General features: G+C 44.1%; 1 protein-coding gene across 5 annotated transcripts in view; it reads right to left on the minus strand.

Annotated features, from left to right (window-relative positions):
* Positions 1–14,805, minus strand: part of HERC1 (HECT and RLD domain containing E3 ubiquitin protein ligase family member 1) — a 91,170-nt gene that overhangs the window by 61,570 nt on the left and 14,795 nt on the right. For 4 of the 5 annotated variants that reach the window (XM_027903953.1, XM_027903957.1, XM_027903958.1 and 1 more), the window contains exons 2-13: positions 10,159–11,124; positions 9,124–9,219; positions 8,636–8,830; positions 6,908–7,219; positions 6,161–6,257; positions 4,924–5,067; positions 4,266–4,393; positions 3,416–3,560; positions 3,155–3,326; positions 1,990–2,124; positions 1,257–1,422; positions 582–707 (exon numbers count right to left, since the gene is read on the minus strand). In XM_027903953.1, the coding sequence (XP_027759754.1) occupies positions 582–707; positions 1,257–1,422; positions 1,990–2,124; positions 3,155–3,326; positions 3,416–3,560; positions 4,266–4,393; positions 4,924–5,067; positions 6,161–6,257; positions 6,908–7,219; positions 8,636–8,830; positions 9,124–9,219; positions 10,159–11,088 (2,646 nt within the window). In that variant the 5' untranslated portion in view covers positions 11,089–11,124. The remainder of the gene's footprint in view (positions 1–581; positions 708–1,256; positions 1,423–1,989; positions 2,125–3,154; positions 3,327–3,415; positions 3,561–4,265; positions 4,394–4,923; positions 5,068–6,160; positions 6,258–6,907; positions 7,220–8,635; positions 8,831–9,123; positions 9,220–10,158; positions 11,125–14,805) is intronic. The other variant, XM_027903954.1, reaches the window with a different exon arrangement.

Consider the following 14,805-nt stretch of genomic DNA (forward strand, 5'->3'; position numbering starts at 1 on the left):
AGGGGGTTCAGTTTGTACCGATACCCATCTTCACAAATCCCCAGAAAATCAGAATCAGAAGATTCTATTTCAGAGTTTCAGTATCAAGTGTGAGCCAGTCTCTTCCTTAAGTGTGTAAAATACAGGATTTGACCAGGATCCCGTGTGCACAGAACTGAACAGTACTTTTGTTCATTTTTTAATCTGAGAGTAGAAAAAGGCAAAAGGAACATTGCAGTTATCTTTGCAAAGGAGGGTGAAATCCATGTAGGGAAAGCATTATACGAGTATTCCTCCCAGAAAATAATTTTCTAAGACACATTAAATCCAAATTCCAAAACTCTTGATACTTGTCTGGATATGCTGACACAGCAATTCCTAAGCTGTCTGCAGCCAGCCTTCACCTGAGGAAACATGCAGTGCTCCCTGGACTCCGGTTTAGCCAGGCTACCCCCAGGTTTTGTCAGGCTGGGCTTTGCTCTGCACCTCACCAGGAATGTGCTGGCACTCTGAGCTCACCTCAGCTCACAATGTTCCAGCAGAACAAGCCAAAGCAAACCACAGCTGCTTTCAGAGCGTGGTATATTTTTACCTGACCTTACCTGTCCTTTTGATAAGCTCTCCCATCTATCAGGGCCTTGGGGGAGAAGGGAATGGAGCAATTCCATCCTCTCTCGCAGTGGAGGAAGCAGCATAGTTGCTCCTACTGACAGAGTCTCGATTACAACCTGAAATTAGAGCAGCAGAAAATCCTTCCTCAGTGGGGGAGGGGGAGATAATCAACTCACCTGTATCTTTCAAAAACACAGTGCATCACCCATGATACAGCCAGAACATCTTGCTTAATTTCATTTCACACCAGAGTTCTATCTCACAAGAGCACACTAATTTTTCCTACTGTGATGCAAAGACATGCAGGGCATTGAAGAAGTGAAAGGAGAGCACCAAAAGCTGCTGTTTGCTGTAAGGGTACATCTCAGGAGAGTTACTCAACTGAGTTAATTACTCAATCCATAACTCTGACATTTTAGGCTTGTTATCACAAGGAAGACTAATTGAAAAGTTACAAAATAAAGCAGCTTTTTGAAATCCTTCTGCAAACATTCTCCTCTGCTTTCAGATCATAAAACAGTTTTTACCTTTCATGAGTAAAAACCACTAAGTCAGGCTCATGTTTATCAAAAGTGCCAACTGCTGCAAGTCAGATATATCTCTAATTGCACAAAGAAAGAGAGAAGCAGCACAATTTTCACATGCAAACAACAAACATGACTTACTTCCTGAATTTCATCAGGGACAGACGAGTCCATCAGCCTGAACAGGAGGTTTCGGAGAGGCCCGGCCTGGCGGCCCAGAATGCTGGTGGCAACACCCCCAGCCAGGGCAAGTGCAAGGTGATTAGAGAGCAGCTTCAGACACAATTTCAGAAAATTGTGGTGTTCCCTGGAAAAAGAAATACATCCCTGTTAATCTCTCTAATCACTTTGCAGTGCTTTTAACTCTCCTGTGATATTTTGTGCCAGAAAAGGTAAGTAAATTACTTTAGAAAAGCAGCCCCGTGAATCAGGAGGCAAAACCATCCAAAAATACACAAAGAGTAAAATGTATTATTCATAGAGAAAAAAAAAAACTAATGTAATCTTCTCTCAGAAGGTTTAAAAGCACAAAAACGGGGTTGAAAACAAAAGGTCAGGATATTAATCTCTAGTCTTTGTAAAAAACTTCTGAAAAACTGTTAAAAGGAGTAAGAACTGACATAGCAGAAACAGTAAATGCATTTCAGCTACATAGAAAAACGTGTTTCAAAGGAAAACTCTGAAATAAAGCATTTAATTCGGTGCATAACGAGAATAAACTCCAGAGAAAAAGATCCTGCTACATTTGGGGCACTGCAGAGCTCCTGAAGGAGCAAGGAAACCAGATTTATGCTTGTTAAAGAACAGACAAACCAAGCTGTAAAGAAAACTGAAATCCTTACAAGAATCTGTAACAAGCACATGGGGTGTGTACCTTGAGGAGGGAAAAGGAAGAGGGGGGATTTCACTGTTGATTTTGTCACAGTAGTGCTCGAGGAAGGAGCGGAGATGAGAGAAGGTGCTTTCCTCCAGGTCCACGCAGTAGGGTCTGTGCCACGCCACCACCTGCCTGCAGTCACAACCAGAGATCAGCCTCTGCAAATCCTCCACTGCTTCAATAACTTCACATTTCCAGCGGGTTCAACACACACTGAACCGGTTTGTTTCTTAGAACAACCCAGTATGACCGCGGCAGATTAACTGTTCTGCTCTCTTTGCTGTAAAACTGTTTACAAACAATCACTCTACAGAACAGAAACACCGACAGTGCCACAAAGATGAAGCCATGAGTATTCCATCTGGCTGGTGCAAAGGCTGCCCAGTACTCACAGAGCTGGTTTTGGTACAAATGTCAGATTGGGGAGACTTTGACACAATGCAGGGAGAGCTCAGAAGGAGCAGTGCCACTTAGTACTATTTGAGTCTCACTATTTTCTGAATTGACAGCTCCTGAGAAAACAGGGCATTTGAAATTCTTCTTGAGTTATCTTCCAAATATTAAGCTTTTCTATTCCTTCGTGTTAGTTTATGTATAAAACTATACTGGTTCACTTCAATCACTTTGGTGTAGCAAAGTATTATTTCACTTATTGTACATTAATAACCAAACTGTTTATTTAGGCACCTGGTTTCAGTTTAGATTAACAGGTAACCATAAAGAAATTCTTTAATATGTTTAAATCCACCTCAGCAATCTGTCTGAACTTCCCCTTTCCCAAAGTCTCCTGCTTATAGCACTCCTTGTTACACTGCAGGAAACTTCCTGAGCCATAAAAAGTCCCTTCAGAAGCAAAAATAAACACTGAGTTGTTTCAGCTCCCACTGCCTAAAATTTTAATAAACAGAGGTCTAACAGCAGGTAAGATATCTTCATACACAAAGAACTAATATGCAAATCCTTGGTGCTGATGTATTTTCACTTGCAATATGCAACAGAGAGGGAAGAGGAGAGGAGGGAGGGAGAACTCTCCAGCCCAAAACATTGCAAGCAGAACACCTGAAACACATGGTGTGGTCAACACCTTCAGGGAGTAGTTAAATGTATCCCAAAGTGACTTGCACAAAATGCAAATGATACCTGTCCCCAGTGTCACCGTTACCTGTCCCTTGGAAGAGCTGTCCAGGCAAGGCTATGGGAAGTTCCTGCTGAGATCTGTTGAATTGCAACTCCATCTAAACCACTCACTTTCTTCGGTTTAGTGATGGGACCAGTGGAGTTTCCCTGCCCACACTGCCCCATGGAATTGTTACCCCAAGCATAAACTTCATTATCTACAAACAGAGCAGAAAACAAAACCTGAGATCCACCTGCTTTCGACCGAGGGGAGGATTATGTATTTTTTACACCTTACGCTTTTTACCATGAGAGAGTGCCAAGCAGTGACTGTCCCCGATGGAGATGTCGACTATCCTGGTGGCAGCCAGCTCCTCCACCAGTTTGGGTCTGAGCGCAGTCGCCTCCGAGGAGCCGCAGCCCAGGCAGGCCCCGCAGCCCCAGGCGTACACCTGGAGAGAGCAACACAACACACCCTGAACTGGGCTTCCTGGGGGCAGGATCCACCATCCCCAGCACAGGGATCCACCACCCCTGGGGGCACAGGGATCCACAGGGATCCACCATCCCCAGCACGGGGATCCACCATCCCCAGCATGGCACCTGCACAGCAACTGCAGGCAGGCCCTCGACACAGCACAAACGTGCATCTCCTATCCCGTGCCTGCCTCCCCCCAGCACTGGGATTGGCATGGGGATTTACCACCCCAATATTTATCTCCAAGCTCTCCTGAGATTTTTTTAGATTAGAAATAAAACTTTCAGTTAACACCTATATTCTAAAATACACATACATTTGAAAAAAAACACCTATGGAATCACCCAGTCACCTGAGCTGGTTCATGCATTTAAAATTAAAAGCATTTCACTGCTTTTTGTTTCCTGGATCCAATTTGATTTTTACACTGGTGGCTTTTACTAACCTAAAAATAATACATTTTCTGTGGCTGAGCAAGGATCTTGAAAAGAGCATTTTTACGTAATTCTGAATTACTCCAGCACATTAATAACCTCAAACTCTAATCAAGAACTTCCCTGTCATTAAAGTACTAGTTGAACGTCTTCTCAACAGTCAAAACAATGAAAGCTGAAGGAACGTGAACCCCCAGCACCTTCACCTGCTCTGATATTGGAGTGACACCTGGTTTTTTGCCTACCTGCCCCGTCGATGTCAAGGCAAGTGAGGATTGGCTCCCAGCACAGACTTTCCGAATGAACATTCCTTGCAAGGCTTCTATAACTTTAGGTTTATACACTCTGTTTGTGTCACCGTGACCAAGTTTGCCTACAAAAGGAGGAAACACAACTCCAAGGTATTTTCCGTGGCTAAACAACAATTAAAAGTCCCCCCAAAAAGAATTCTTTTGGGATTTCCAAAAATGTCAGAGTGGATTTTTGAACTTAAAACCTACTACAATTTCTATAAAACCTTTCCTCTTTCAATTATAGTCTTAAGGGAATATATATTTGTTACAGTGTATTTTAAAATTGAACTATTAATCCCAGGCAGTTAAAATGCAACAGCTCCCAGGATGTGAAGAGCTACCGTCATGCCAGGAGTGAATTAATTTCAAAGTTATCAGCACAGCATTTTCATCTGAATTGTTCAGGCCTTCACTCAGCTTTCTGCTCTGTGAAACCCCTCCCCTCCCATAATCCTTTTCAAAACTCCATAATCCTGCAGTCAAACTTCAAACATGGTGTTTAGATGTTACAAGAATCCCTTCCTTGTACAGCCACCAAATAAAACCCAGAACCGAAGCGCAAGGAGCGCTGAAACATGAAAATTACAACCCAAACGGCACTTTCACCTACCGTTGTCTCCTCCTCCAAATGACCACACTGTCCTGCCATCTTTGGACAGAGCTATGGTGTGTGAACTGCCACAGGAAACCTCTCCCACGTTGCTGATGTCTTTCACCAGAGTGGGAATGTTGCGGCTGTTGCTGTCACCGTGACCTGGGGGGGGGGGGCAACAAGAAAAAACGTGGGTTTTCTTTCTGCGAAGCTTCGAGTTCTATTTGTCTTTTGCAATCATTAAGATTCTGCAAACCCCACGTGTGTTCTGTGCTCATCACAAATGGTAATTTCTGCCCGCTTTTTGGGGAAGATTCCTAGTCAGGTTTGGAGGCCACCTGTGGTAAAGGTGCCATGGAATCCTTGGGCTGTTTTCTAGCTCGCTGAAAAGAAATGTAAGGAATTATCAGCACAAGTGGCTTTAACAGCAGCTGATGAGGCAGCTGCACCTCCTAACAGTGGGCAGCAAGGGGAAGCTGCAGTAAGGGCGCAGTGTCACCACTGCACAGCCAAATCACAGCAGCATCACAGGTGGATGGGGACACTCACAGCCCCAACTGGGCCCTTCTGCAGCAACCAGACATTGCAGCACCTCCTACCCCAGAAAAAGTTTCATCTCTAGGAAACTCCAGAAATTCTGCAGATATGGAAGAAAAATGGAGAAGAGGGGAAAAGAACAGCCCATCCAAAACTGATTAAATATGAACAACTTACTAATTAATCTCATCTTTTAGCTGCGCACTGGAAGTCACCGCTCCGAGACCCCCAAAGCACACCAAAACTCCACGTTAGCCACATTTCCCACCAAAGCTGTAAGTTAAACCTCTAACCCAATGCTCTTTCCCTGACACAGCAGGGAGAGGCTCAGCACCTCCACTGATTGCCTTGGAAAACTGTAAACCACTGTCCTCAATCTTCTGCCCCGGCACTTCCCTGTTCTCACCCACCCTCCCACCACACCAGAATTCTAGTCTATTTAAAATGTCTACTGTTTACATTTCAGTAGCAATAGCAATCATATGTGTTGTTACGAATAAAAGCAATCTTTCTTGAAATCACAAATATTTTTTTTAAATTCTTTATAAAAGTAACCGCATTAGTCACCTATATGTGTATAATAGGACACCTCTGTGACCTGTTAGTCACCAGTTGCATCATGTGTGTATTTAGAGGGGACAGTTAGAGAACAAACGTGCAGAACCACGACCAGACACAGAAATTCCTCCAAAAGCATCCCCTGAAGTTTGAAACTCACCCAATCTCCCGAAGTCTCCCTCTCCCCACGTGTAGAGCTCTCCATCCTCTGTGACAGCAGCGCTGTGCCTGTACCCCGCTGACACACACACCACCACCTGCACCACAGGCAGAAAGAAACTCAGTTCTCACCCGAACCAAACAGGAAGTGTGAAAGCTCCTGGGAGCCAAGCATCAGAAGCAATCTGTGTAAATTAACTTGTTCATTCATGTGGAGTAAATGCACACATGAGTGAGCCTTTGCAATCCTCCCCAGTTCCTATTTGGTTGGTAGAAATAAGTACGTAAAAAGGCAGGTTTCTAATATAAAACTGCTAATGATTTATTAATCAGGCAGCTTTAACATGATGATATCCTGGGCTTACAGGAGGAAAAAGAAGCATCAGTGAATATTTAAACACAGACAGACAGGGAGAAGAAGGCCTTGTAAGACAACACAGAACCACTTTCCAGATGAAGCCACACTAAGCAGTTTTAAGTCAAAATCCTGGTGTTGAGGTACCAAAAGCAACCCCTTCCTTCCTGGAATGTTTTACTCCTTCAGACTGTGAGAAGGTTTCCTGACAAGGCCACTGTCCAGATCACAAGAGGCAATCACAAGTTCTACTGTTTTACTCAAAGCAGACCCAGCTTCAAAGAGAAGTCGAGAAAAACACGGAGTTTTTCTTAAGATTTTATACATTTAACATTTTACACAACACCCCAACTGAACAGAACAAAACCAGGTGTTCTGCTATACCAAACATACCTTTCCTTGCAGGGGACCCTGAATAAGTTTGGGATATTTCTGAGTTGAGCTATTTCCATGTCCCAGTTTTCCGTAGTCACCGTCACCCCAGCTGAAGACTTCCCCTTCTGTTGTAAATGCCAAAGTGTGGCCATCAGATCCTTTTGAAGATGACACCTTTTTGATAGACCTGTGAGGCTCAAAAGTCAGTTTTTTCAGTGTGGACTGATTATTGGAGTCACCCAGTCCGAGTCTGCCATAGCTGCCTTTCCCACAGGCTCGGACAGAGCCATCCGTAGAAATGACAAAGGTACAATATTGTCCAGCTTCAATCTGCAAAGGAAAGGTTAAAAAAGTGATTCACAGAGTTTAGATAAATGCAAAATTCACCTACAGGCCTAAAAGCTTGTATTTTTATAACAGTATGTGAGGTTTCTTTCTGTGACCTTTCCATACAATATAACGTAAAAACACTGGGCTGAATTCAGATCTCCAAAAGTCACAGAGGGAAATTTTCATTTGCTAAGAGCAAAACCAAAAAGTGACAGATTGCTACAGCACTGTAGGTCTGCCTTGATTTTAACCAATACCAAGTGATAACACTACAAAAATAAGCCACACGCTAAAGCTCCATTCTCATTTGACACTATACATTTTAATTACACAAACATCAAAGAAATAAAAGTTTTTAAGAGAATAAGAACTTGCCTCTATTGGGAAGTCAGAGCTCAGCTGGCAAATGACTCAAGAGCAAATCAACTAACCCAGCAATAATTTGCTACAGGAATCTTTAAGTGCAAAGCAGGTTCAAATCTGAACCATAAAGGCACACAGAAAACAGCCCCACACAGGTGTCAGACTGCACAGCCACTGCCCTATTCAATGGGAATTAATATCCAGACAACCCTAAAACAATTATCAATCGTTTGATTAATTTACAATTATCAGTTGTTTTAGCTAGAAAGCTAAAGAAAAAAATCTTTATCCCAGTGGGGAAAAAAAAATAATCACATAAATATGTTGGATGGGTGTAAACTGTACTAATAAAGGAGTAACCCACTCATTCACATTCCACCCTTGTGCATTGGTGTTTTGAAAGTTTTCTCAATGCATAAACTCCTCTGTGATGCCCAGCCCTGCAGTCCACTGGCACATCAAATCTACCAGTGACGCCAATAGAAACAACCGCACAGAACGCCCCTGAATTGTCTAGTGACCAAAAAGTGCTTTTACTTGAGTCAACACTGCAAGGCCCACGTAGGAACAGAAAAGCAAACTGTTCTATCCTGTGCCAGGCATCAACAACAGCGCTCAGCTGCAAGGGCAGAACCCGGCACTGGGAGCAGAAGAGCTGCTACATTCATTTTCAGGGAGCTCATTAAGGTTGCTGTGTCAGCAGCTTGCCCAGTCTGGACTTTTAAACTAGGCAAGCTTGGTGTGAAAACCACCAAAGGAAAAGAAGATTGAATAGTTAAGACACCTTTTAAGCAACAGGAAAAAAAAAAATCCAAACCAAAAACAAAGAAACACCACCAAAAAAAAAAAAACCCTACAGGCAAACCAACTTGTCTCTGCAGAGCAAGTCAGGAAATTCAGCTGTTCTTGTTACAGGGATATTCAGGTGTGTGATACTTTCAGTTCAATAAGTTGTGTGATCGGTTCTGAGCATCAGAAGCCGCATTTCTCAATTCCACACTAGTTATGAAGCTACTGAATGTCACATAATGTACCCCCAGAAATGTCACTCACCGTCTGTGCATCAGAAAAGCTTGGAGCGAGCTTGGGCTGAAGTATCTTCTCTTGAGTTCCTTCCACCAGCTGATGGCTGCTGTTACTGCCCCAGACATACACCTCACAGGTCTCAGACACGATGGGGGCATCCCCAGTCTGGATGCTGTCAGGGCTGGCACATGTCCTGGAATAGTCTGAGGCCATTCGGCACACCTGGAAAACAAGCACCACTTGCTGTTTCCTTCCCCACACTGACAACGTTTAATGCACCTTTCCCTGCCCCTCAGTACAACTATCTGCTTAAACACAAATCACCACCATCACGTCATGAGCCCGCCCAAGTGACTTTGTTTGGTTATATCTCAGTTTTTCACAGGTTTTTTTTCCCCCTTTTCTACTCTTGAGTATCTCAGCCAAGACGGGGCTGCAGCCCCCGTTCCCAGCGACCCCACGAGTGAGGGGGAAGGAAACTACAATGACCTTCCGTGGTTTTTTCCCAGACATACCTCCTCAAACAAACACAGAGCTGCTTCATACAGGGAGCACAAGCCATCAGACGTCCTGGTTGGCTCCCTCCATTGACTCCGGTCGGCAGACGAGCCCTACGACAATCAAAGGTTGTTATTGCGACCGACATCCTCCCAGACAGCGACAGGGCACCTGTGCCAAATGCATCAGGGATCTGGGCTTGTTTTTACGAGTACACCACCTTTTCCTGAGCTGGGATATCTGCACACACTTCAGGAAAACAGAAGTGTCGCAAGTGCTACTTAAATATTCTTATTGATCATTTTTGTGAAAATATCTGTGTTCGGAGTTCATTTCTCCTAACACTGTTTTATTCTGAAATGCATATTATTTGTGTTCAAAGTGAAAATTATTTTATCTTTATGTATCTTCCATCTTTTGGACTCCAATTTCATATCTGGCCTAAAACCAACACCAAACAGAGCTGCCCATCAGCACATACAATCCAGTTCAGGTACTGCCACTGTCACGCTCTTCTCATGGTCCCCCTTCTTTAACATTTGTTTAGATTTTAAAATTTATGTTTGATAACAAGCAACACAAGCCTGAGGAGAAAAGAATGACCAAGGTGAGGGAAAGTCATGCTCTGTTTCAGTCTGGGCCTATGAGGCAGAATAAATAATTGAACAGGAAACAAGGTGTATGGCAAAAAGTTTGAATTTCAAGCCAGAAAAACAGTTCCGTACTTTGTAACTTTTTTGCTATGAATTTCAATGTACAAGTGCAAGTGGATCAAGCATGGCCTTGATTCTTCCCCTGGAGTTAAAGCATAATGACAAAAGTGACAACACAGGGGCTGCTTTGCTGTTCCATCTTTACCCATGAGGAAAACGGGCGGGCAAGAAGGGGGAGAAAGAGCTGGTGGGCAACAAAGGAAATCCTGAGGGGAAAAACTCACAAAAAAACCCTTTTACTAACATATTGAGCAAACTGGCATTCGGTCTGGAGAAACTGTTTAGTTAAGAACACAAGCACACTGCAGTGCAGACGAGCCAGAGCTGGTCTGGACCTACCAGAGAGCGTCGCATCTGGGTCAATATACTCATGAAGCAGTCAAAGCTGATCATCCCCTCGGGACTCTGCAGCAGTTTGCTCTTCTCCATGGTGTTCACCACAGCTGAAGCACCGAGAGCCATCTCTATCCACTCCAGAAGGTATCTCAAGGCACCTCGTTGGGCAGCCAGACCGAGCAGCAGCTCCGACGCCAATCTCCGGCCTAAAGTATCCGCCCCGGAGTTGGGGATGGTGACTCCTTTCAGAAACGTCGTGACTTGTGCCAAACAGTCCAAACCCATGGGGGGGATCTTGCTCTCGTTGGCGAGAGACAGGGGCGGCAGGGAGCTGACCACCTCTATGGCGGTGTGGATGACGTCGTTGCAGAGGCTGAGGCCGGGCCCCGCCGCCGGCATCATCCAGCTCTGGCGCAGCAGAGCGAAGAGCAGGCTCAGCCCGGTCCGCACCCCCATCTCGATGAGCGCGTCCGTGCTCGACCTGGGCCGCTCGCTGACCGAGTGCACGTCCGTGGAGCCAGAGCTGCTCTCCGGGGAGTGCTGCTGCTGCTTCACCTTGCCCTTGTCGTGGTACTTGTTGGAAAGCGCGTAGAAGACGCGCTGCAGCACCAGGAGACGCTTGCGCAGCGCCCCGGCAAACGGGGAGTCCGAGCACACCATCTTGGCCAGAGCCAGCTGGCTGCTAAGAAGGGCGTCCAGGTAGTGGTCCTGTTCATCACTAGACAGAGATTCCCGCTCGAAATCCGGTAACTGAGGTCCTTTGAGGCACAGAACCTGCTGGGGCAATGGCACTACTTCTTTATTGCTCACTAACTTGGCGTACAGGACGGACACTCCCTCCCTCGTGGCGATAGATTCGCTGTCCTCGGTGATCCAGGAGCTGTTGAGATGCTCGAGCCATTTCAGCTTCACTGGTGGCACCATAGCTGCCATGCTGGGTCACTCCTTTGCCATTAGTCCTGAGGATGGAAACAGCTGTCAGCAGGAGTGCAACATCATCTACAGATCTTACAGCTCACAGCAGGACAAATATGAACAATCCCTTCAGAGAGAAAGCACCAGAAGATCAGTCACCAAGGACGACTAAGGCTTCCCCATTTTACCCACGTGTGTGTGCGACTTCCTTAACGTGATGTAAGCATTTTAGTCTAAGTCTGCATTTTCTAAGCCCATGTACACAAACACTCACACAAAGCTTAATTTTGCTGCGCTTCAAGGAAGACACAGTTGAAAAAAAAACCACCTTCTCTTCCAAGACAGCAAAACAGAGGACAAAGACATCAAAAAACACACGAGTGAACAGAGTACCAGAGTAAACCTTCACGTTACAACAAACAAGATCACTAACTCAGGTCATAGCTAAGGGCTCCACCTGTCAAACACATCTGCAGGGCTCCTGTCTCAAGCCACTCTTTCCCCTTTCTGAAGGCATCTCCCTAAAATCCACGGCAGAGTGTCAATGGCAAGCAGGACAGATGGCTGCACTGCTCGAGTGGCACTGTCTGTCAGTGCTATTTACTCAGAGAACAGGCTCCCCAGAGCCAAACACACAATACAACTACTGACAAGTAAATTCACAGCATCCAAAATTAGGTATTCCATTGCCTGAACGCAAAGTATGATGCAGGAGAGAAATTAATAATGAAGCAACGCTGGTTTACCAGGAAAGGTCAAACTGGTTGCCAAACCAACCTGACAGCTTATGACATTCCTTCAAATCAAAGATAACAAGGAATTTGATATATTCTCTTTTTTTCCCTGTTGAAAATTTCAGGGGGAAAAAAACCCCAACACATTATAAACCATGGCAGTTTTATGAGGATTCAATCAAAATCAATGAAACATTAGGATGAAATTACTACAAAATTCCTGGGAATCCTATGGTGAAAATGGGAATTCCTCAGCACATACCACACAGGTGTTTTTGGCCAGCACCAGCTCCTGGAACACAACCCTTCTGACTTTGGCACTGCCTGAACTCAACTTTAGCAGAATGGATGGATCCCTTTTTCCCTTGTTATTCCCTGCAGGGAGGTAGAAGGGTCAGAGCTTTGCTACTAAATCACTTGTAATTTACCTTTTAGGTGACAAGTATTTTCAGGGCTTACAACTGATTAGCCAGGACTGCACTTTTTTGGTTCCCAGGTTTCAAATTCAAATAAACTACTTCTAAAACTTCAGTTTACTGAAGAACCATATGCTGTGAAGATAAAATTTGGCAGTGAAAGGGGGGGAAAGTCAAGTCAGCTTCTATTTAAGTTCTGAGAGATCTTCTCTCTCTTGAAACCAACAATGTAATATTTTGATGAATAAGTTGGTAAAACAGTGACAGCAAAAAGTATAGAGGGACCTCTGCACTGAGTTTTAAATGGAAATAGCAAACCTTTTTGAAAAGGAATACAATTAATTCTGATACACAGCACAGAGGAATTCTCTAGTCCTAAAATGTATTTCAGGCTAAGAAAAAAAAGATCTTCTCTGAAAAGATTCATGTCACAAAAATAAATCCCCCGTAATCTGCATCAAGAATAAAAAGTCATTTTTTTCCCCCAATTTTGCAATACTCAAAGAGTCACAAAGTTAATAAACTGCTTTTTAAACTTTTAAACCACAGCTATAGGTTAGCTGGTTATTATTTGAAAAGTGCACGTGAACACATTTAACAGACAAGTTAATTCAAGATTTAGATCTGGAGAACTACTGAGGTGCAGGGTTGATCAGCACATCTCAGAATTACGATGATTTATGCCTGCTCTGAATTATACACTGCCCTCACCTTCTGGTATTTTACACAGATAAAGGATCATTTTCCAGAAACATCCACTGAGTCTGCAAAATATCTCACACACAAGAACATAGACTGATCACCAGTCGAGTCCAGGGTTTTTCTAAGTCTATGCCTGAGAAAATTTTTAAAAATTAATACACCCAAAGAACGCTCTGCTCCCAAAGAGACACTTGAGTTATTAATTGTAATGCTGGCAGCATTTAGAACTCCACTTTCTTCAAGAGGATTCTTGATGTCACCTGTAAATTTGGGCAAGGCAGTTTACACCTTAAAATGCAGGGAGGCTTTTCCAGAGGGAAAGAACATTTTCAAACTGCTCCTTTAAAGAAGAAGCGTTATTTAAAATAACCCCCAAACGTTTTACCTCCTATTGTACAGCCCAGATTTGTTGAACTCCTGCTTTCTAATCATTAACCACGCGTTAGGTGGGTGCTGAATGACCACTTGCTGTTCTTTGACCCTTCTCAGTTCTGCTGTATCACAACTTCCCCACCAAGAACTCCCTGAAGGAGCCCTATCGCATTTTGGTTTGTGTTTGTATTTTCATATTTTGGGCTCCAGTTAAAGAAAATAATTTATTCTATAAATAATATGTAACTTATTGTACTGTCATTTTGACACGCAGTGAACCTCCCAACCTTCCAAGTGAACAGCTCTCACTGGAACTACAATGTGACCAAGATGATGCCCTGAACATCACACCTAATGCATAATTTCCAGATACATAACATTTTTAATCTGCAGTTATTAAAGAAATTGTTCATATTTTATATAAAAATGTATCTGTCCAGCAGCAGGCAGAGACAAATCAATTTTCACTGACAAAACGTGAACCCAAAAAAGGCCAGTTCTCCTTCCCTTATCACTTCCTTTCTCCTGCTCCACAGAAATAAAAACCCAAACCAACCAACCCAAAAATAAAAAAGTAAATGGTGAGAATGTGCATCCCAACTCATCTGCCGTATCTTTAAAAACCACAGTTCCTGTGGAGGAAATGGTCATTTTGGGGGGAGGAAATGCCCACATATATGCTACTGTTGCTGATTGGTTAAGTCAACTAAAATGGGACTTAAACCTCCCAGCTGAACAAGGATTACAGCACAGCCTCCCCAAATTGAACACCTATTTCCAAAGCTTTAGGGAACAGTCAGGACAAAACAGACACCTGAAACCCAAGTTCTGTATCCTGGATGTTGGATTTTTATTTCAAAAGAGCACTGGGAGCAATTTCAGCTGCACTGGAGGGATCTGAAGGTAACTGAGCCAGCCTTCAGAGCTGCTTTGCTAACTCCCAATTCCCAGTTCTGTGTTAGGAATCAGACACCACAACCTCTGGAAACAACACCATTCAGGAGCACAGTTAATAAGTGAAAACACCGATTAAAACAGCCAAGGAAACTTTGTTACAGCAGGAGGAAAGGAGCAGCACCAAAGGAAGCAAAGATAAGGCATCCAAGGACCTTCAGCAAAACCCAGGGCACGACCAAAGGTCGGGTTCATTCCTCAGAAACACGACCTGGACAGAAGAATTGGAGTATTTCTTACCCAGCTTAGCGGCTGCCAAGGAAGTGGGTTTCATTAACAAGTGGTGGGGGGAAGATTCAGAACCCACTGACACTGCAGGTAGCTGCAGAGAGGAAGAACTGCTGCCAGACAGGGATGCAGGGAAAGGCCCTTGTCCACCATCCCCCTGCGGGAAGGGTGAAAAACACATTGTGGGAGAGTTCAGGGTCACAGGAGGGCTGAGGAACAGCCACAGGTCCATCAGTCCTCCACTGGAATATTGGGAAGCCACGGGACAAGGAGAGTTGTAGGTTACCCAGCACTTCACGGGGACACAATTGCTGGGTTTGGCTCCTCCA

Source organism: Empidonax traillii, unplaced genomic scaffold, assembly GCF_003031625.1.
Source record: "Empidonax traillii isolate 1590-97213 ecotype Southwest subspecies unplaced genomic scaffold, ASM303162v1 scaffold1001:size240121, whole genome shotgun sequence".
NCBI classification, from domain to species: domain Eukaryota; kingdom Metazoa; phylum Chordata; class Aves; order Passeriformes; family Tyrannidae; genus Empidonax; species Empidonax traillii.